This window comes from Indicator indicator, chromosome 23 (genome assembly GCF_027791375.1).
Source record: "Indicator indicator isolate 239-I01 chromosome 23, UM_Iind_1.1, whole genome shotgun sequence".
Taxonomy (NCBI): Eukaryota; Metazoa; Chordata; class Aves; order Piciformes; family Indicatoridae; genus Indicator; species Indicator indicator.
In genome coordinates this window covers 17,697,505-17,718,507 of record NC_072032.1, presented here as the reverse complement: position 1 = coordinate 17,718,507, position 21,003 = coordinate 17,697,505, and the positions used below count along the sequence as shown (strand labels likewise).

Sequence of the window (21,003 nt, the reverse complement as noted above, 5' to 3'; positions counted from 1 at the left end):
CTGCTGGCAACAGTAAACTATTATACTCTGTCATGTCACTTCACTCTCCTTTTTAATGTCTGTGAGCCAATCTGGTTCTCCAAACAGCCGTTTATGCCCAGAGATCGGAGGCACTACTGCTTTCAGTACGAGTGCTGGCTTTGAAGTATTTGCCTGAAATGCTTCCATTCCACTCACAGCTGCAGCAAAGTTTGCCTTTCAGGTGATACATCGGCCTGGATTGCTAACCACCCTGATGCAAGAATTAAAAACTACTTTTTTCTATGAATAAAATATATGTATTTAAACGAAAAGCCCTACCTAGCTTATCTTTAAGCCACTCACCAATTAAAGGCTGCGCTAAAAACGCAGACACAGCCGGTTGCAAGACTGCTAGCGAGCTGCCTTGCCTGGCACCGGTTAATTAACGAGAAGCAACGGAGCTGACCGCCTGCGTCCCCGCCGCGCCCCTCGGTACCACGGCCCCTCCGGGGAGCAGCTGCTCCGCCACGGGGAGCCACAGCGGGGCTGATCGCCCACTGCTCAGCCTCGGGTTAGCAGGTCCGGCACCCCGCTTTCCACGGCCCGACGGGAGGGAAAGAGGCAAGCCGTGGTCCCCGCGGGGAAGCGCCGCTCCTCCGAGCTGAGAAGAGCTGGAATCCCGCTGGGGGCCGCAACACAGCCCGGCAGAGCCGCTAAAGCAGGAGCAACGAGATGAGCCCCGCCCCAGCCCTGAAAGCGCCGAGAAGCGCGTAGGAAGCAGCGGGGAAGGCGGCACCGGCTCCGCTATCCGCGGCGGGGAGGGCCGGGGCGCCCAGGAGACCCGAAGCGGCAGCGGTGCGGAGGAAGCTGCCGCCGAGGCGCAGGGCGCTGACAGCTGCGCGCTCCCGAAATCCTCCCTCCCGCCTCAGGGGAGTGGGGCAGAGATCAGCGCCATCCGCTACCTTGTCGCAGTAGAGCCCCACGAGCTGCTTCATCCGCCAGTGCGGAGCCGAGAAAACATCCACCTCCTCGGGGAAAGGAGCCATGTTCGCCCCATAGAGCCCCGGCGCTAGCGGCAGAGCTAACAGCCGTCCTGCGCATGCGCGTGACTGCGTTAGCCGCGCGCGTGCGCGACTCCTGTGGGGCGCCGGCCTGTGGTGGTCCCAGGCCCCGGTGGCTATTGGCAGTTTATGGTGGTGGCTTCCGCGGTTGTGCGTGGCGAGCAGGGCTGAGAGGCCAGGCTTGCAGAATGCGGGGGAAGAGGAGGGTGAGCAGAGGTGCGGGAAGGGCTCCCACCGCTGCAGGCGGGCTCCCGGGCTGCGCTTACGGCACGGCCCATAGTGGCGAGACTCCAGGGCCGCTAGGTAATCTGGCGCGCCGGGGCTCAGCAGTGTTTATGCCTTGAATTAAAACGGAAGGAATTAAAAATTGACTTGTGCGTTTACATGAAATAAAGAAAACTCACTTTGCGTCTGAGGAGATGACAAACACCTGCAGGCAATCAAGCAGAATCACGGAATGGTAGGGGCGGGAAGGGATCCTGGAGATCATCTAGTCCAACCCTTCTGAAAGAGCAGGATTAGTTAGAGTAAAAAATCATTCAGGAACGTGGCCAGGCGAGTTTAAAATTACTTCAGAGATGGGGGACTGCACAACTTCTCGGCATTCTGGTCCAGTGTCCTTACCACTCTCAAAGTGAACAATAAACAGGTTGTCTGCAGACAAACCAGTGTTTGAAACAGAAGATGTCTGATGTAGTCCAAACTGACTGCTACAGGGGATCCATGCCCAACTTTTTGCAGCGTTTGTGTCAAATCAGCAGAGTTACGTGCTCAGTTTGACATCCAAGACAAAAGGAGGAGGAAGAGTAGCCTTTGATACTAATCTGCCCATGCAACATTTAAAAAAAAAGGTAGGAACACAGCAGAACTGAGATTGCACTTGAGTTTGACAAAAAGTGTAACTCTGGGCCAACATAACAATGTGTAGTAAAACTGTCATGGCAGTGTGTAGCAAGCATCTCAAAAAAAGTACTGTTGAACACAAAAAATGCATAAGACCTTTGACTGAAAACTACTGTACAAAATTGATGCTTGCAGGTACTAAATAGACAAACCTAGCTAGTTTATAGATGTAAGCAATTTGTTGTAAGCAGGTTGAAGTATTTTGAGCAAAGGCATAAATTTTTAGTCAAATATTTGTCAGTGTACTAATGTTTGGAAATAATATAGAAAATTACTGCTGGGAAAAGTAGTAGATAGTGAATTGAGAAGGAGAAACCATGTGATGATGGTTAGCTAGACCATGCTGTGCACAATAATCTTTTTCTCTCATCTGAGGAAATGAGGCTTAAGCAATTGCAGCACTGGGCATTTCCTTCTCGCCCTTTCCACCTCCAAGGACTTCTGAACATGCTGACCTACTTAATCATATTTGCAAATATGTACAAAGCTTGGAAGGTTAAATCTGTCCAACTGTGTGGGGAGGGGAAAAAAAAAGGCAGTTACACATGAGAGAAGAAAAAGAAAGAAAAGCACAAGTGTTGCACAGCTGGCCAGCCAGCACATGGTTGTATTGTCTGCTTGGCTAGTCAGCACAGCTCTGGCTTTGGGCAGCGGGTGAGAGCTTTCAGTTGCTTCTGTAGGTAGAGCTATGCACCAAAGACACAAACTCTCAAGAAACAATGTTTGGTGAATTTTGTTCCTTAGAGAAGCTTGTTAATATGAGCAGTTCCAAAATCATACAGAACAAGTTATTCTGCCAGCAATTTGTGCCTGAGTAATAACAGGATTAATTTTCCCACCTGTTACACCTTCCTTCTGCTGAAGTTACCACTCCCATCCAGTAGAAATAACAAGAGAGAACACGTCTGTTCCTCATCTTCCAGAGCTTCAGAGTATAAACATATGCTGAAATCCATGGTCATTCGAGTTAATATTTAATTTGTGAACTAGAGTATCTCTGAAGCAGATATGCTGCCAGTTTTGCCAATTCTGCTTAATGGGCAATAACCTCTTCTAGGAGAGAGGGTCAGAGAGCGAGGGGCAGTGATCTGCAGTCAGCATGAATTGCTAGAGCTTGAGAAGCAAGATGGGCAGCTGGTTTGTGACAGTGAACATACAAGACTACGAAAGAAAGTGCCTGATAGTGGAATTACAATATGGACTTTCTTGTGGACAAGCTTAAGGGGAGACTTGGTCATTTTCTACAAGAAGAGAGAAAGTTTCTGGAGACAGATTCTTCATTAATGTAACAGGAAAAACATCATGAGATCCAGTAACTGGAAGTTAAAGGTAGACAAGTTCAGGCCAGAGCTAAAAGTTGACTCTCAAGGCTATGCAACCATTGGAACAAATTCCCTGGAGGTGTGTTACTTTAGCAATCATGTGAAGTATTTAAATTAAACTAAGAACCTAGATTAAAAACGGCTGTGCTGAGTCAGATCAGAGGCCCTTCTGGCCCCATGATGGGTTTCTAGAAGTGAACAGTGAGGAAAGGCAGCTCAATAGGGGAATGTGATGGGCATCCCATTCCCTCAGGGATGTTATGACAGGTGATCTCTTTTTTGGAGAACATCACCAAGCAGCACCTGCTTTTTCCCAAAGCTAATAAGTCCTTGGAGAAAAGCCATTCCAAAACTCAGTACCCATCTTTATGCCTTTTTATCTTTATGTCTTTTTATCTTAAGCAGAAGTTTTAGTCTCGATGCAAAAATTGGTGACAATTTCTGCCCCATTCCATACAGAAGATTGTGTCACTGATGCCTCAGGTTTCTGTTAGTCCTGAAATTACAGAGCAAACTTTGATAATAAAAATAAAATTCATTGACTTCTATGGATTATTGCACTCTTTAATCCTGAACCCAGAGGAGTGACTTGAAACCATCTGATTAACATACTGGTACCCTAACAGCATTGCCATGCTTCAGAGATATTCGGAAGAGGAATAGGGTAAAAAAGCATCAGAGAAAGAACCAAAGTACAGCATTTTTTGTGCCTTTACCATATCAAGCGCAACATTGCACATCCACTTCTGTGTAAATCTGGCTTTCCCAAAGGCCCTGCTGGAGGTAACAAACCAACTGGTTGCCTTTCTATCACATTTACAGGAGAAATCCATCATCAGCAATTCACTCAGTGATTTGCCTTCAGCAAAATAAAATCCATCAGCTGAGTACTCATGACACTCTAAGTACATAAATAATAAAGATGTTTATATTCATTGAGGCATGGAGACTGTTTAATAGAAAGAAAAGAACCATCATGTACCTCAGAAATGTGAGTCCATATACAAATTACTCTAAGGTTGAAAAGGTAATTTTTTTAAAGGGAAAAAAGTAGTGTGGTTGTACTTGCAGCAGCATATACCACAGAACATTTCCACTGAAGGCTGGATTAATTAATGCCATTTGATGATCTAGCATAGTACTTAGAGAAAAGAAGCTGCAGGGAGAATAAACAGAAGTTGAAGAGATTTCTTCAGTGTACAGGAAGTATGTCTTAATCCTTTTGGTTCTTGTTATGATTGATTCCTGCCTGCAAGGCAGTTTTGTTCACAAAAGAGACTTAAAACACATCATTGCACCAAAATGTTGCTGTCAGCATCCAGGGGAGAGGTGGTAAAAGAACTGACTAATATTACCCCTCTGTGTGACGCAAGATCACCTGAGACCCTGGGTAGTTATGCAATCATTTCTTTGCCTGAATATTTCTGGTTTTGGTATGGAATTGTAGGTTTGGCTTGTTTGTTTGTTTGATTGATTTTGTTTTGTTTCGGGTTTGTGGTTTTTTTTTTTTTTTTTTGGTGGTGGTGTTTTATTTTGGGTTTTTTGTTGGTTTGGTTTGGTTTGTTTGTCGGTTTTGGTTTTGGTTTGTTTTGTTTTAAAACTAAAAGAAGTACCCAATGTTTAAAATGTTGCTTGCAAGCACTTGAGATGTTTTAGGCAGGTGTAGCATAGCAATGAATACTAAGCAGACCTAAGGCCCTGTAAATCCTGAAGTGGTAAGGGTTTTTCTCCTTTTAGTACAATATATTGTAATTCTTCCCAGTTTTCACAAGGTGGCAATACAGTGACCCTAAAAGTCTCGTTTTTCAGAAGTGGAGAAGAGTGAGCCTCGAGGAAGTGATGTATCTTTGTGCTGCAACCGATCCAGGAAACCCTCAGCTTGCACTGCCCAGCAAAGTTAAGATTTCCGTTTAACTTCGTCTTTTGTGTACAGAGCTCTAGCCAGTGGTGAAAATATTAAACGTTCAGCCTCCACATTTCCATTTCAGTTGTATCCCTTCACTCTCCTTTTTTGGCTATGTTTTTTAAGAACGTGGATTGTCAAGAATTCATGATGAAGAGCCTTTTTTCGTCTCTCTTACTTGTCTCTGTTCTGTTTATGAACAGCTTCTCAGAAGTGCAGGGAAAGAAATGGCAAGGTGAAGGTACAACACTAAATTTGGAAAGCATTGTCATTGGAAGATGCTATGACTACATCAGAATTGTGAATCCTGCTGTTGGGTAAGTTTTGCTTGTTTCTGGATTTGTTCTGTGGGGAGAACACCAGAGAGAAATGGTGGGGATGGCATTTGTGAAGTACCCAATCTGAATGTGCTCCTGGGAAGACCAGCTTTACTTTTGCATGCTTTGTATGTCATGTAAGAAGGAGAACACTACACTTAGAGCTATCCTGTGCTACTGAAATAGACTGCTTAGCTCATCCACCTGAAAAATCAAGTAGTAATCAACTGCTGAAATATTATCTATGAGCTTTTATTGTCTGTGTTAATTACATAGAAGTGGAGACAAGTCATACACTTTGCTATAATGACCACATTTTCTGTCTTGCTTACGTTGTTTAGGCTTTAGTAAAAAGGAAAAAAAAAAGAAACAGAACTGAAAAGGGCAGTTTCCTGGAGCTCACTCCTTTATTGTGCCACTGAATTTTTTCCTGATAGCTTGAAGAGGTATTTGCAGAGAGGGCCTGGCTGGGTTCCTGCAGCACTGAATCGTGATCTTAAACAAAGTTAGATTATGTTCCATAATATCAGCAAATATCACCACCTCCCCCCCACCTTCCGTTTTCAGTTCCTGCTGGAAACGAGGAAGATACGGCACTGAAAACAGGTTCATAGCTTTTAACAGAATCACAAAATTGTCAGGGCTGGAAGGGACCTCAAAGATCAGCCAGTTCTAACCCTCCCTGCCATGGGCAGGGACACCTCGCACTAGCTCAGATTGCTCAGAGCCACATCCAGCCTGGCTGCAAAAAACCTCCAGGGATGAGGCTTCCACCACCTCCCTGAGCAACCTGTTCTGGTGTCTCACCACTCTCATGGTGAGGAACCTTTTCATAACATCCAATCTGAATCTCCCCACTTCTAGTTTTGCTCCATTCCCCCCAGTCCTATCACTACCCAACACCCTAAAAAGTCCCTCCCCAGCTTTCTTGTAGCTCCCTTCAGATTCTGGAAAGCCACAGTAAAGTCTCCTCGGAGCCTTCTCTTCTCCAGATTGAACAACCTCAACTCTCTCACAGCCTGTCTCCATAGGAGAGGTGCTCCAAAGGCAAAACAATGTATTTCTTCCTAACAACATTCTTAAGTGTTTTGATTCAAGGTTCCCCACAAAAGAAAAAAATCATCCTAATGCCAGCACCATGGTACTAAAATTTCAGCTAAACAATTGAAGTTTGGCAAATTTATAAATACATCACAGTGGAAAGCGTTGGTAAACTATAACTACAGATTTCTACACACCTACAATATAATATATGATTTAAACTACAGAAGCTTAAGTCAGTTAACAATTGTGTAGGTATAAAGATTCTGGTCTTGTAGTAGGCTTTAGAAATGTAGAGTTCCTGTTGGAGTTAACAGATGTCACTTAATTTATATCTGCAGCAGGGCATGACTAATAATGCAGAACACTGAAATGCGCAACATGAAGGATTGTTACTGTGGAAATGTTAACTTTATAGCTATCGATAATTGAACTGAGCTTTTAGAAATGTAACTACAATATTCTAGAAAGTGTTTCTAGATGTCTCATGTTTGTGACAGTTTTCATAGAATCATAGAATCATAGAATCATAGAATCAAGAAGGCTGGAAGAGACCTCATCGAGTCCAACCTGTCACCCTAAACCTCATGACTATCTAAACCATGGCACCAAGTGCCACGTCCAATCCCCTCTTGAACACCTCCAGGGATGGTGATTCCACCACCTCCCTGGGCAGCACATTCCAATGGCCAACCACTCTCTCTGTGAAGAACTTGCTCCTCACCTCCAGCCTAAACCTCCCCTGGCACAGCTTGAGACTGTGTCCTCTTGTTCTGGTGCTGGTTGCGTGGGAGAAGAGACCAAACCCCTCCTGGCTACAACCTCCCTTCAGGTAGTTGTAGAGAGCAATAAGGTCACCCCTGAGCCTCCTCTTCTCCAGGCTAAACAGTCCCAGCTCCCTCAGCCTCTCCTCATAGGGCTTGTGCTCAAGGCCTCTCACCAGCCTCGTTGCCCTTCTCTGCACATGCTCCAGCAATTCAACATCTTTCCTAAACTGAGGGGCCCAGAACTGGACACAGTACTTAAGGTGTGGCCTAACCAGTGCTGTGTACAGGGGTACAATGACCTCCCTGCTCCTGCTGGCCACACTATGCCTGATGCAGGCCAGGATGCCATTGGCTCTCTTGGCCACCTGGGCACACTGCTGGCTCATGTTCAGGCACCTGTCAACCAGTACCCCCAGATCCCTTTCTGCCTGGCTGCTCTTCAGCCACTCTGACCCCAGCCTGTAGCTCTGCATGGGGTTGTTGTGGCCAAAGTGGAGCACCCGGCACTTGGATTTGTTGAATGCCATCATGTTGGACTCTGCCCATCTGTCCAGCCTGTCAAGGTCCCTCTGCAGAGCCCTTCTACCTTCTAACAGATCAACACCTGCTCCCAGCTTGGTGTCATCTGCAAATTTACTGATGATGGACTCAATCCCCTCATCCAGATCATCAATAAAGATATTGAACAGGATGGGGCCCAGCACTGATCCCTGGGGGACACCACTAGTGACAGGCTGCCAGCTGGATGTGGCATCATTCACCACCACTCTCTGGGCTCGGCCCTCCAGCCAGTTCCTAACCCAGTGCAGAGTGCTGCTGTCCAAGCCGTGGGCTGACAGCTTGGCCAGGAGTTTACTGTGGGGGACGGTGTCAAAGGCCTTGCTGAAGTCCAGGTAGACTACATCCACAGCCTTTCCTACGTCCACCAGGCTGGTCACCTGATCATAGAAGAAGATCAGGTTGGTGAGGCAGGACCTGCCCTTCCTAAATCCATGTTGGCTGGGCCTGATTCCTTGGCCATCCTTCAGGTGCGCAGTGATTGCCCCCAAGACAATCTGCTCCATGATTTTCCCTGGCACTGAGGTCAGGCTGACAGGCCTGTAGTTCCCAGGTTCTTCTGTGCGTCCCTTCTTGTGGATGGGAGTCACACTGGCCAGTTTCCAGTCTTCTGGGACCTCTCCAGTGAGCCACGACTGGTGGAAAATGATGGAGAGAGGCTTGGACAGCTCATCTGCCAGCTCTTTCAGCACCCTAGGATGAATCCCATCAGGTCCCATGGACTTGTGAATATCCAAGTGACTCAACAAGTCTCGAACTAATTCCACATGGATTTCAGGAGTACAACACTGCTCCTTGACCCCATCAACCAGTTCAGGAGGCCAGTTATCCTGAAGTCCTCCTGCCTTACTGTTGAAAATGGAGGCAAAGAAGGTATTTAGAATCTCAGCCTTCTCCTCATCCTTAGTTACAATGTTACCCTCCACATCCAATAAAGAGTGGAGGCTCCTCTTGCCCCTCTTTTTAGCATTAATATATTTATAAAAATGCTTTTTGTTGTCCTTCACGGAAGCGGCCAGTTTAATTTCTAACTGTGCTTTTGCCTCTCTAATTTTTCTTCTACATGATCTAGCAACATCCTTAAACATATTTTTTTTGAGGTCTAATTACTTCCTGTGGCATTTTCACAATATAATTTTAAACTTGAGAAGTCTGAACATATTTATCAAAGTATTCTTGCTCAGAACAGCATGGCACCAGGCTGGGCATTGGGACTGCTTGCCTGAATTAAGGCCCAAAATGGCATTGTAAGCATAAAAGCTGCACAATTAATTTAATACTATGTGCGTTTTTTTTTCTCTTTCCCTTAGGTCTATAAGCAAATCATGTAATCTAAACAAAATGGAAGTTTCATATTGCTCAGGTGCAAACCAGATATTCTAATTGTTTATAACCCTTTATGTTCACTATCTGTTTCTTAATTGCTCACAGGCTAGCATAGCCACCTGGATTGATTTTGCTCCTGAATTTATGTGCAAATAGAATAAATTTTAAAATTACTTTGCTTAGAGAAAAGAAGCTTGCAAAGCATGTCTTTACACTACAACATAATTAAAACAGAAAGATGTTTATAGAAACAAGGAAAACCTTTCCCTTACATTAAGACAGAACATGCAAAATGTCAGTTAAAAGAGGCATTTTACAAAATGTAGAAGTGAGAATGAATGCAAATAATACTTAAGATTTTCTAATAGGAGTATGCTGTATAACACAAATGTTCCTGTAATGCATTTTCTCTATCTTTCTTTATTTGTCATATATAATGGAAGTTTTAAAAATATTTTTTTTAATTACTGAAATAAATCTATTATGACTTATTAGTGTCTACTAAGATTGGAAGGACTTGTCCTGAACTACAGTCCTTCCCCACCCTGTAGCTTCAAAAAGTATTTTTGCCAGAGCAGAATAATCCTTTTGATTTACAAGCTGTCCAAACCTGGATGAGAAGACATGAAGAAAAAAAATGCATTATGTGAGTTAACCAGAAAATTACTGCTGGATTCAACTGTCAAGAAAGATAAGAGTTCAGCTGATCGTAATTTACAAGTACTAGCATGAATAAGTGAGTGTTTACAGCAGAGAGCTCTTTAGCTGAATGAGACATAAGACTAAAAAGTTGGAAGAAGCTAAAACTGAACAGCTTGAAATCAGAAATCAGGTGGAAATCCTTTTTATCAAGTAAGGCTGTGTAAACACTGGAGCTACTGATCAAGGGTTGTATTGCATCACTGAAGATTTTCAGGTCAAGATCCTGTGTTTGCATACGATGTACTAAGGATTTTTATGTAGTTTCTAGAAGCATGACCAGAGCTTACCGTAAGAGCATTTGTGGTCTGTTTCCTGCATGGGAACTGCATAGCGTGTCACAAGACATCCTTTCAAATACCTGCAACATTTAGCATAAAGCAGCTCTTTCAAGGATGTCACAGGAGAAGGAACCCCCTGTCTATGGATGGAATTAAATGGAAAAGAGCAAAACACTCTTAACAGCAAAACTTGGTTTAGTTATCAGGACTACTGTTGCTCAAGCTATGGCTTTGCAATTGCTGCTGTTGAGGTTAGGAATGCTGTAGGCATATAAAATACATTGTTCTGTAACTGTCACAGCATTACAGTCACACCACAGAAGGTACTGTGGCAAAGTGGTGAAAGTAGCAATTCTCTTTTTAATTACTCCATGCAGGCTCAGAGATGTGACAGATGAAATCCTGCAAATCCTGAGCAGATAAGACACTTCAGTCCCTAGATGGCCTGGCCTGGCCTTCCACAGGAGCTTATGGTCCCCAAGGCAGAGGTGGCAGAAAGGAACTGTCGAAGCACACATCTTAGGCTCCTATTTCAGGCCTCCCTTCACAATCAGTTTAGATGTTGAATCCTAACATTATTCTTGTAGCTACTGCACAGTGACAGTACATGTCCCACATAGTTGCTGTACTCACTCCAGCAAGGTAAACCTGTGTAATTCCTAGGGTCTATATACACAGAAGGCATCTCTTTGTCAAAACCATTATTCTACCAGAAAAACTTTTAGGTAACTCCTCCTGAACTTGAATCTGACATTTTAAGAGTAATTTTACATTCCAGGAGCTTTAGATATTTAGCTACACTTTAATTGCAATAGCTTTTTGTATCTGGAAAATGTCAAAGGAAGTTTTCTTTAGTATTTCTACAATGCTGGATAGCAGGCTTTCTGTGTATACTGTACTTATAAGATTTGTGATGGCTTGCTATATACTTCTAATTCCACACTGTAAATCTTAATATTTTCATTGCTGCTTCTTCCCTGATCTATTGCTGTGAGGAGCCAGGAAAAGCCAAGATGTATATGTTCTTCCTGAGTAGCAAGTTTTCTACCACCCTGACTTCAGTTTTCTATCTTACCCTTTTAGTGGTTGTCATTTGGGAATTTGAAGAAGTTTGGAACAGATGACTTTCTTGCTCTGCTTTGATAAAAACAATTCTGCTATTTGTTTTGATGATTACAGTGAGAAGAATTGTTCAAAGATATGGGAAGCATTTAAAAATGCATTTATTGACAAGGATCCTTGCAGTATTCTACCTAAGGACTATGAATTATTTATCAATCTGTCATTCCACGCAATTCCACCTAACAAGGTAATTAATGATTATTAATGTTATGTTAACAGTCCTGTGACATCCAGCAGATTTTCCATGAACCAGTGCAAAATTGACCAAGAGTCATTCAGTGGCTGACTCGTGATTCATTGTGTTTGACTTGTCTGTAGTTAACAAACTAGGCTCAGGGTTGATGGCATTTTTAACTGTTTGGCCCAATTTATTTTATGCAGGAACTTCTCAGCAACTTCTCTATTTTCATCTACAGAAATCCGTTGTTTTTTCTGCTGTGCTGGGATCTCTGTCATAGCCCTTGAACTTTACACTTCTACTTTCCCTCAAGTTGCTGGCAAGGAGTGTGCCTGCTATTGTCTTTTGATTCCACTCCTCACAGCCAAGTCTCAGGAAAATGATGTTAAACATTGACATGTTGAACAAACATAACCAGAAATGAGATAGGATGCTGCTACGTGCTGGAAAACAGTAAAGATTCGATGTGCTGGCAATTGCAGAGCGCTGTGAATGTGCAAGAAACACAGCTCTTTGTGTCTTCATATCCCATCAGAATGTGTGCTTGAGCCTCACATGAAAGGCTGAGCTTTAAAGCAGTTATTCCTCTGGCACAGTTATTCCTTGGCTCTAAATGACACAAGCTAAACAAATACTCCTGTCAACCTGGCTTAATACATTAAAGAGTTTTGCAAACAGGGAAATAATAACTAGGCATATCACTTTTTCACACCATCAGTTAACACAGCAGCATGAGAGAATTCTGGTAAGAATCATGTGGCTTATAAATATCTGCTAGCCCCAACTGTATTTAATACAGGACTATGTCCCATCATGGTATGGATGCCCTTCAAGCCTCTACCAATCAGAATTTACACCACTGTTAAAGAAAACAACTTTGTCCCTCCAGAGATAGCTGATATTTCTGATTACCTTGATTTTGAAAGAAATACCAAGATATGTTTTAAACTGTTTTCAACACTGCATAATCTCTTGTGTCCACACCCAAGTGATGGTTCACTTCTTCTCCCTTTGCTTTTTTATATAGTCTCTCTTCTGGGAAAATAATCACCTGCTGGTCAATAGCTTTGCTGACAGAGGCCGTCGCTACATGTCTCTGGCCAATACTCTCTTTGGCTACTTGGCAGATTTTCTGAACTGGTGTGGGCAGGCAAACAGCACTGGTAAGATGATGAGTGCTAGATTAAACATCTGTATGTAAAGCCATAATGGAGACCAACTGTTGTGTTCTGGAGGAGCTGATGTTCCACATACCCCACACCCCACAAAAAATCAGCAATAGCTTCCCTGTCTCATTCACTTTCCTGTTTTGTGTGAATGTTAGCACTGCAGTCGGGGGAGCACACAGTGAAATCTAGACAGTGCTGCACAGGAGATAAGCCTTCTTCTCAGTCATAGAATCATTTAGGCTGGAAAAGACTTTTAAGAACCTTTAAGTCCGTTGAACATGGAGCTCCCTGCATCCCAGAGAGCCATTTCAGCCCAGTTATTGAATTCACAGGATCACAGAATGTTAGGGGTTGGAAGGGACCATCACTGTTTGTGTAGGCAGCAAAGGATGGAAAAAGATAGAAAAATGATGTCAGCTTTCAGTGTTTTGTCACACCATCATGTGTGTTCAGTAAGTAATGTACAAATATATATATTTGCTTTCTAATGTCATGTTTTACGGTCATTCCCATCTCTAATAACCCACATCCCATGCCTTCCTACAGGACTGGACTATGAATCCTGCCCTACTACAGAGGAATGTGAAAACAACCCAGTGGAATCTTTCTGGAGAATAGCCTCAACCACTGTAAATAATGTATTACTGTTGGCATGGTACCTAGTGTGTGTTGGCATAGTGAGTGTGTCCTGGGTGGTTCAGGAAAACACCACCAGACCAAAACAGACTGAAATCTATAACTGTGCTAGATTATTTCCTCTGATACAAATACACTACTTTAGACTGAGTACAGTGTTTTACCAGGAGTTAACCACTCTTGATAATGTGATAAACACTTGATAATGTGACCAAATTCTATGCTAGCTTTCTTAATATATATTAAGCATATACTTAGCACGATAAGCACTTTAGTTGCTTTAGTCTACTGAATACAGACCTTAAGTGACATTTGACACCCTTGATGTAAGCCCTTTTATTCACAGATCAAACCCAACACTGAGTGCCAAAATGCTTTCTTCCTATGTTGAAGAAACTATTTCTAAGCCTGAGAAATTAGCCTGAGAAAATGCATTGAATTAATGCATTAGCTATTTATTTCTTGTCCTCTTACTGCAGTAATTGCTGGGGGGCTAGCTTGGCATCATTTTCACATTTCTGATATTACTCTTTATTCTGTTGTTGTTTGCAATACAATATCAAGTCATATGAAAAAATCTGTAAGATAAGTTCTGGAAAAAAACCACTGTCCTCTATTGCAGTATGCACAGCACAGTTCTGGAGTGATTCATGTCTTGTTGAATGGTTCTGCTGCTGGAGGAGCTTATCCAGAACCAGGGTAAGAAAACTGACTTATGTGTGTATACAAGGTCTGATGCTTGCAAGCAAAAGGGTCCAGCTAGCTGGAGTCTTCTGCTAAACAAAGCATGGAAGTGTAGCTGAAAGAGCCTGTTTCATCCAACTGCTGATTTGTGGGGACAGCTGTTAATTGTCCTCAGCTATAGGAATTAACATGAAATGGATGGAAACAATCCTTTTGACTTCTGCATTTTACAAACTGCTGTGGCAATTAAAAAATTGCAAATGATTACATCTTATTGGAACAGTTAGAAATCTGTGGCTTTGTCTGCGTCTCATCAAAAACTGGTTTACAGATATTTGGATTTGACATCTTTAGATTAGGTATTAGGAAGAAATTCTTTACTGTGAGAACAGTGAGACACTGAAATGGTTGCCCAGAGAAGCTGTGGATGCCTCTTCCCTGGAGGTGGTGAGGCTTTGAGCAACCTGATGAGTGGGAGGTCTCCCTGCCTATGGATGATCTTTAAGGTCTCTTCTAACCCAAGCTATTCCATGATTTAGTTGCCGTTTTATCATCTTGGTTTAACTGTTATATACCTATAAAAGTCAATTTACACAAAGGAATAAATTGGAAGATTCTCTAGGCTAGGGATGGACATGTCTAGAAGGTTCTGCTTTATGGTCTTACATATCCCAGACAAATGCTTCCTGTTTCTCTTGCTGTGATTTTGTACCTAAAAATGTGTTTGCACTTTGGCTGTTTTTTTTTTTCCTGTTTGTTTGTTTAAAACAAAATTGTAATGTGTCTAAAAGCAATAACTACAAGAGTGACCTTTTTTCACTATCAAATGCTTTGTGCTTTGTTTTTGTATTTTTTAAAGTTCACTTCATTCTGGTTTATCTCTTATGTTGTAAGTTTTTTTTCAGCTGATCTCCAGTAAGATGAAGAACATGAAGACAAGGCTTCTCATTAAATACCTTTGACCTTTGAGGACCTTCAGAAAGTGAATCAGATGGTTTTTTGTACTGTGTGTTGAGTCTGATTGTAATCAGAAGATACAAATATAAAATTGAGCAATCCCATATCCTACAGCAGGATCAGAGCCTTTACTAATGCAAAAGGAAAACAGGTTCTTTATTTTGTTGCGTTCTTTATAGTTCTAAAAATCTGTTTCTTGGATCAGTTTTTTTGCAGATTATGAAATACCTAATCTCCAGAAAGACAAAATCTCAGAAATTGTCATCTGGGTTGTGGATGATATTGAAGGACCAGATAGGTAAGTTATAGCTTCAAAAAATTAATTTCTCCCTTTTGGACTTGTCTTTAAAATTCTGTCTTGGCTCTCAGTTTGATTATATTTGCATAGCAATTAAACTAAAAATATTTCAGATGCTTTCACTAACACACAAAGCACATCCTGCCATTCTGAGAGAGTATAGCAACACCAGAATTAGATGAGATATAAATAAATTCTAATTTTAGGTCTGAAGTCCATTCTTGGTTAGATGTGTGGGTAGATCTCAGACCTTAAGTGAGGATATAACACATACAGTTTTACTGCAAAAACAGTTGGTTTCCATTGCAGATTAAATGCTGACGTGAAATATGCCTTGCCATATGCACTCCTTTCTTTTCCACCTATCTTAACTGTTTGAAAATTAGTAGAAGCAGAGAAATACCACTGGGGGCTTGTTGTTTCTCAATATTTTAAGCTTTAAAAAGCTCTTCATTGTCAATTTAAAACAACAAAACAATAAATAAAAAAAAAGGAAAAGGCCAAACAAATAAACAAAACAAAGAAGATTAGTCCAAACAGAACAGCCTGTTGGTAAATAGCCAGAGCTCAAGTGACAGTTTTCAAGAGAAACATAATGGAGCGGTAAGTTTAAAAAATTACATTATTAGGACAGAAATTAGGCCTGTATTGGGACTAATTAAATTCAGAGTTAAATAGTCTGTTCATTATAGCTTTCGTGGGGGTCCCTACAAACGTACATAGATGCATCTAGGGTAAAGGAACAGAGGAAGTCACTTTTACCCTAATCATCTGTAGGGCCTCTTCATTTTAATACAACATGGTGGCACTTCACCTGTCTTCAAACTGCCTGGGCGGAAGAGAGAGATGAGCTCAGACAGCACCATATCCATAGCAATATAGACATGGCAAAGTAATGGAGATTTACTTTGCTAATTCCATCAAGTTCAGTGAAAAGAAGTTAGATAATAAAAGACTTGAAATAATATTAAAATTCTTTCTCACAGAGAGTCCTGTGGAACTTTTACTGTAGAGATATTAGAAAACAGGCTGAAAAAACTTGGTTATGACGTCACCTGTACTGACAATTACAAGTAAGTGAAAATCCTTCGTTAATACGGTGCCTTTGCAGAAGCACCTTATCTGCTTCACCTTATTCCTTACCTTCCACTACTTAAGTGCCATGAATGTTGTCTTCAGTAAGAGACTGATATGTTGGACGAGTGTCGTCACATTTTCCGGACTTGGCATTCTTCAGCCATGAATTGAGCAAAACACTACACTGTGTTGTATAATTGTGTCATTAAGTGGAACACTGTACTTACCCAATCTCAGACACAGAGGATGGCCTCATATATTTCAATTCACTGTAAACTCCTTAGTTGGATTGAAAAGCAACCTAAACAACAATTAATAACACTGTTGAATGTCTGTAGAATTACTAGTTAGTCACAGTAGTATTCACAGCTCTGGTTAATCACAGTAGACTGTAAGATAAATATAATTGAAGGGAAGCTTTAGAAGTGATAATACCATTGAGCTTGTTTTGTTGGTTTGTTTTGGTTTCTTTTCATTCGTTTTCCTCAGTTTTCTCCCAAAAAGACGCCAAATAAAATGATATCTTCACAGGTCTGTAATGTTTTTACTCTGCCCGGATCATCCTGATGATTCTAAGTGTGCCCTTTCATCGTAAGTAAAAGAAGTCCAATCCATCCTCAGTGTCATTACAGACAAGCAAATAATGCAGAAGTCGACAGTCAAACAGATTGCACCTCTGTCATCTATGACACGTCACCCTCACACAATATACAGCCTTGAACTTACTACTTGCTGTGCAGCTTCTATCTACAAATTGTGCACAACTGTCTGAGAGCACCAAACAGAGGTGTTAATCAGCTCTCATCAATTATGCAATCACAGTGTGAAATTGCTTTCATTAATATTCTTCAATAATGAAATTGTAGGGCAAATGGCAACAAGTCTAAAGAATGTATCTCCAGCTACTGGAACTTTCAGTTCCAAATTTTGAGGAAGTTTTTTTTTAATCTTCCATTTTGTGTGCAAAGCCAATTTCTCCATTTTAATGTATTTACCTTGGGCCAGTAGATTATCTGCAGAGAATGCATGTTACACCCAAGATACAACTTTCTTAATTAGCAAGCATCACTCCCAACCTAGGTTTTAATAGTTTCCCTTCCTATTCATATTTTTCTTTATAATACAAAGAGGATTAATTTAATTTCTGATGTACTTCAGTGACTATGCAGTAAAGATGACTTGGTTTTAATTGTGTGTAGCTAAGTTTCTTAATCTATATGCTGTTGCATGTGTAGGTACACATACAGTACTTGCACATCTGATTATGAAAACTTCCTCACAGTTTGGAAAGTTACAGGATACATAGATGCATAAAAGTGTTTGATGCATAAACCATACATTTGAACACACTGTCTCCTACTGTCCTTTCTGCCCTAATTCAAGCACTTGGAAATCTTTTGTATGTTAATACCTATGCAATACTAAAATACAATTCTGCCATGAAGTGCCTGATTTGCTGTCCATGCTTATGACCACAGAGAGGTGCAGCTCCAGCTTGCCTGTCCCTGCTTGTATGGCAGTAGTACTTCATGCAGTACAGAGAGAGGTCTCTATCACTTTCTGTAGCATGTGTTCAGTTTTTAATACACCCTGACAGAAAGTGAGTATTCTCTGTTCCTGCTGGTCAGGGAAAACTTACACTCATTTTGCCATGTGACAACATTTATTCTTACATCCAAATTGCACCCCAGCACCAGCCTAGAAATGTGTGATGGAAAAAGTGGCATTTTAGGTATCACTGATAGTCCTGTTAAGGCATTTGTTACTAGATGCCACCTGCATGGTGGATTAAAATAGGGTTTCCTTGTTCTACCACTAAATGGTAAGACTTTTCTTCATATACCAAAAGAAAATGCAAATGTCCCATGTGAAATGGCAGCTGTGAACATGGTCATGATACCAAACAAACTGGAGGAAAAAGCCATTTACAAGCCATTAAAAAATTGAATATTGTGATGGTTCTTAATGGATTTTTCTCTTCTCTCAGGTTTTAAACCATTCCCCTCAAAGTTTTGTGATGTGGGTACATCCCTTAGCTGAGGAAACCTGGATGAGAAGGCTTTTGGAAACCATTAATGTCTTTTTCCTTTCACCTAAGGGACAATCATACCAGTTCTCTGCTATTATCACGTAGCACTTGCAGTATGTAAGCAGGAGAACAGGCACCCCTTCCATCCAGGATGGTACTTAAATTAACAAAGTCACTACTATATTCTAAGCAGCAGTTTCATACTCTCATGGGGTAACTGCTCAGCAACTCAACTGTTACAGTCCTCCTTAAGGAAAGTTTCCTTGCTTTATTCCTTCCTGAGCCTTCTATACCCTCCTGTATGTATGGCAATATAATAGGTTTGATTCACTTCATATCTATGCTATCCCTAATCAAGTCATCGCCTCCCAATCTGAATGCTAACTATGATTGCCTCTCACTGAAATTTAAGTAGCTAAAATACTTCAAGCCAATGAATACTTTCACTCTTCCCCAAATCACTCACTTATCTGCAATAAATAACATCTCCATTCAAATTAGCTGCCCTCTCAGAAAGAGCCTTAAGCAAGTGTATATAAACTATTCAATGATTATCTTCTAGATCTGTTTTCTCTGTGGGTGGATCCCCGCTCTCCAATGGTCCATTAACTGACATGGGAGGAGTTTGGTTAGTAGTGGTATCACTGTTAAGAGCATGAATCTGTTAGGAAAACGTTTCCTTTGCAGTCTATGTGCTCAGTGGTACACTCAGTGTAAGCAGAGGCTAGGCATGTAGGCTCTGTTGCCTGCCCTTTCACAATGGCTCTTTGCAGTTATGAGAGCAATAGCTGCCCTCTCAGCCTCCAGGGGAGAATGTCCCAAAGCCCCAAAACAGCAGAGTTGTGCAAGTGTCACTGCAGCTGCTGTTACCAAAGGAGAGGGCTGTGTCTGGATGGCAGAGGGATGGCCTAGAAGGGGCTTCATGGGCAGCGACAGCGCCCTTTAACTCCTCCCCAGACTTGAAGTGTGTTCCTGCTGAGGCGGAATTTAGCCTGTGGCTTGTTGGCACCCTGATGTTTGAAGAAAACGTGTAGGTAACCCAATACCCACTAGATGGCATGGATGACTTGCAAACATAAGCAAAAGGGAAGCCAGGTGGTGTCTATCAGTAGTGGTATTTGTTATTTACATTATGCAATATCGGCAGTCTTAGAAATGGATCTGGATACTGTGGTATTAAGTGCTGCAAAAATACAGACTGCTAGGACCACTGCTGTCTGGAAGAGCTCTATACACTCTCAAGCATCAGGACAGAGGCAGTAAATGAATGTGGAGAGAAAGGGAGGCTCAGATACTAAGGCAGAAAGGAGCATTTCCCAGGGTTTCTCACCAATATCTTGTTAATAAAATCAAAACTGCCAAAGGGAATCTGGTGATGAGCTCTTACAAAGAAGCTTCTAGCTTAGCAGTTGGACTGTAAACTTCATTCTTGGCAACAGCCCCTGATATTTAAAAGAATCCCAACTCAGCTGTGTGCTGCAAACATCCTGTTTGTTTTCTTTTCTTCAGATCTGCACCAGCAGCACAAAGAGGACCTATCTCTTCAGACAGAGGAGGCAGCTGGGACGGTCTCATGTTTGTTTCTTTTGCAGGCTTTTTGTTCAGACTTGATTTAGTGTACTAAGTTAATCAACTAAACCCATAGCCTGTTTGCATTAACTGGCTATAAATTTGGCTTCAACTAATTTATAACCTCAATTTCACTCTACTCCTGGGACTGGCAAACCTACATATCAAAGCCCTTCATACTTCTATCTAGATACCAACTACTTTTAGTATCAAAAATTATGCTACTGCTGCTAGGAAGCCTCACCCTTCATTTCCTTTTCTTGAATAGAAGAAATCCATTGCTACTTCCTCTTATCCTTGTTATCCAGAATTATACTGAGAATAACACCTCCTGTTCACATATTTCAGAAAGAAAAGTGAAACTATCCCTGTCTTACATTTCCCACACATTTACTTGTTTCTAAAAACAATCCTAGCATTTGGCCTTGGAAACTCTCTGATTATCATGTTTTGGGAGGAGGAAAATACTAATTCGGATGGGACAGAGCTTAGATTGCTCACTTGGTGCAAGATACAATAGATGAGACAGTGGAAATTCATTCTCATAAGTGGTCCAGTAGCTGGGCCAAACTTGCCTGAAACTACCATACAGCAAGATTCAGGCTTGCACACCTGCATACAGCATTTTACCATATAATACCAATTGCTTCTATCAGCCACACAGCTGTTCCTCAGATGGCTGTTTCCTGGCCTGAGCTTTCCAGCCTCTGGATGCAGTGCCATCAGTGCTGGCCATTGTACAGGATACCAAACACACTGTAGGCAGTGCTAAATAGTTCTGGTTTGGAAAAAAAAAATAGAAAGTAGGATAAATAGATTTAAAATATTTTGAGGTTGCTTACTGCCTAGCCCTCTATCAAGAACAACACACTAAGAAACCTCTTGCAGTGTTATCTAATGTTCTTGTCTTTTTTCCTGTTACTTAACTGAATAGCAAAGACAGCAAATTTATTTTTCCCCAGTATCTTTTGAATAAGATGTCTCAAACTTAGTGCAAGAGCTTAGGAAGACCTGTAAAGATTTTTTGCTAAACAACTAATATAGCTGGGGAACACAAAAGAAGGCGGCCAGGATTTAATTACATAGGCTTCCTGAGATCTTAAAGGCTTATTCTGGCTTATTCTGGCTCTAATATAATGGTTTTA

The 21,003-nt window shown here is 41.6% G+C and overlaps 2 protein-coding genes across 3 annotated transcripts in view; one reads left to right on the top strand and one right to left on the bottom strand.

Annotated features, from left to right (window-relative positions):
* Positions 1–1,043, bottom strand: part of FBXL5 (F-box and leucine rich repeat protein 5) — a 33,416-nt gene extending 32,373 nt beyond the window's left edge. Inside the window, exon 1 of one of the 2 annotated variants that reach the window (XM_054391392.1) lies at positions 924–1,043. In XM_054391392.1, coding sequence (XP_054247367.1) covers positions 924–1,007 — 84 coding nt within the window. In that variant the 5' untranslated portion in view covers positions 1,008–1,043. The remainder of the gene's footprint in view (positions 1–923) is intronic. The other variant, XM_054391390.1, reaches the window with a different exon arrangement.
* A 4,254-nt stretch (positions 1,044–5,297) lies between these two features.
* BST1 (bone marrow stromal cell antigen 1) lies at positions 5,298–19,913 on the top strand. Its single transcript, XM_054391668.1, has 9 exons — positions 5,298–5,467; positions 11,319–11,448; positions 12,467–12,602; positions 13,155–13,237; positions 13,867–13,943; positions 15,091–15,183; positions 16,170–16,256; positions 16,792–16,851; positions 19,799–19,913. Exons 1-9 carry the CDS (start codon positions 5,298–5,300, stop codon positions 19,911–19,913), a joined length of 951 nt encoding a protein of 316 aa, XP_054247643.1.
* Positions 19,914–21,003: the final 1,090 nt, after the last annotated feature.

Bases quoted from the DNA above. Each gene is read 5' to 3' on its own strand.
- BST1 (XM_054391668.1), top strand. From the start codon at position 5,298: ATGATGAAGAGCCTTTTTTCGTCTCTCTTACTTGTCTCTGTTCTGTTT. The intron at 5,468-11,318 runs GTAAGTTTTGCT...TGATGATTACAG, and splicing joins ATTGTGAATCCTGCTGTTGG to TGAGAAGAATTGTTCAAAGA. The intron at 13,238-13,866 runs GTAAATAATGTA...CCTCTATTGCAG, and splicing joins GGAGAATAGCCTCAACCACT to TATGCACAGCACAGTTCTGG.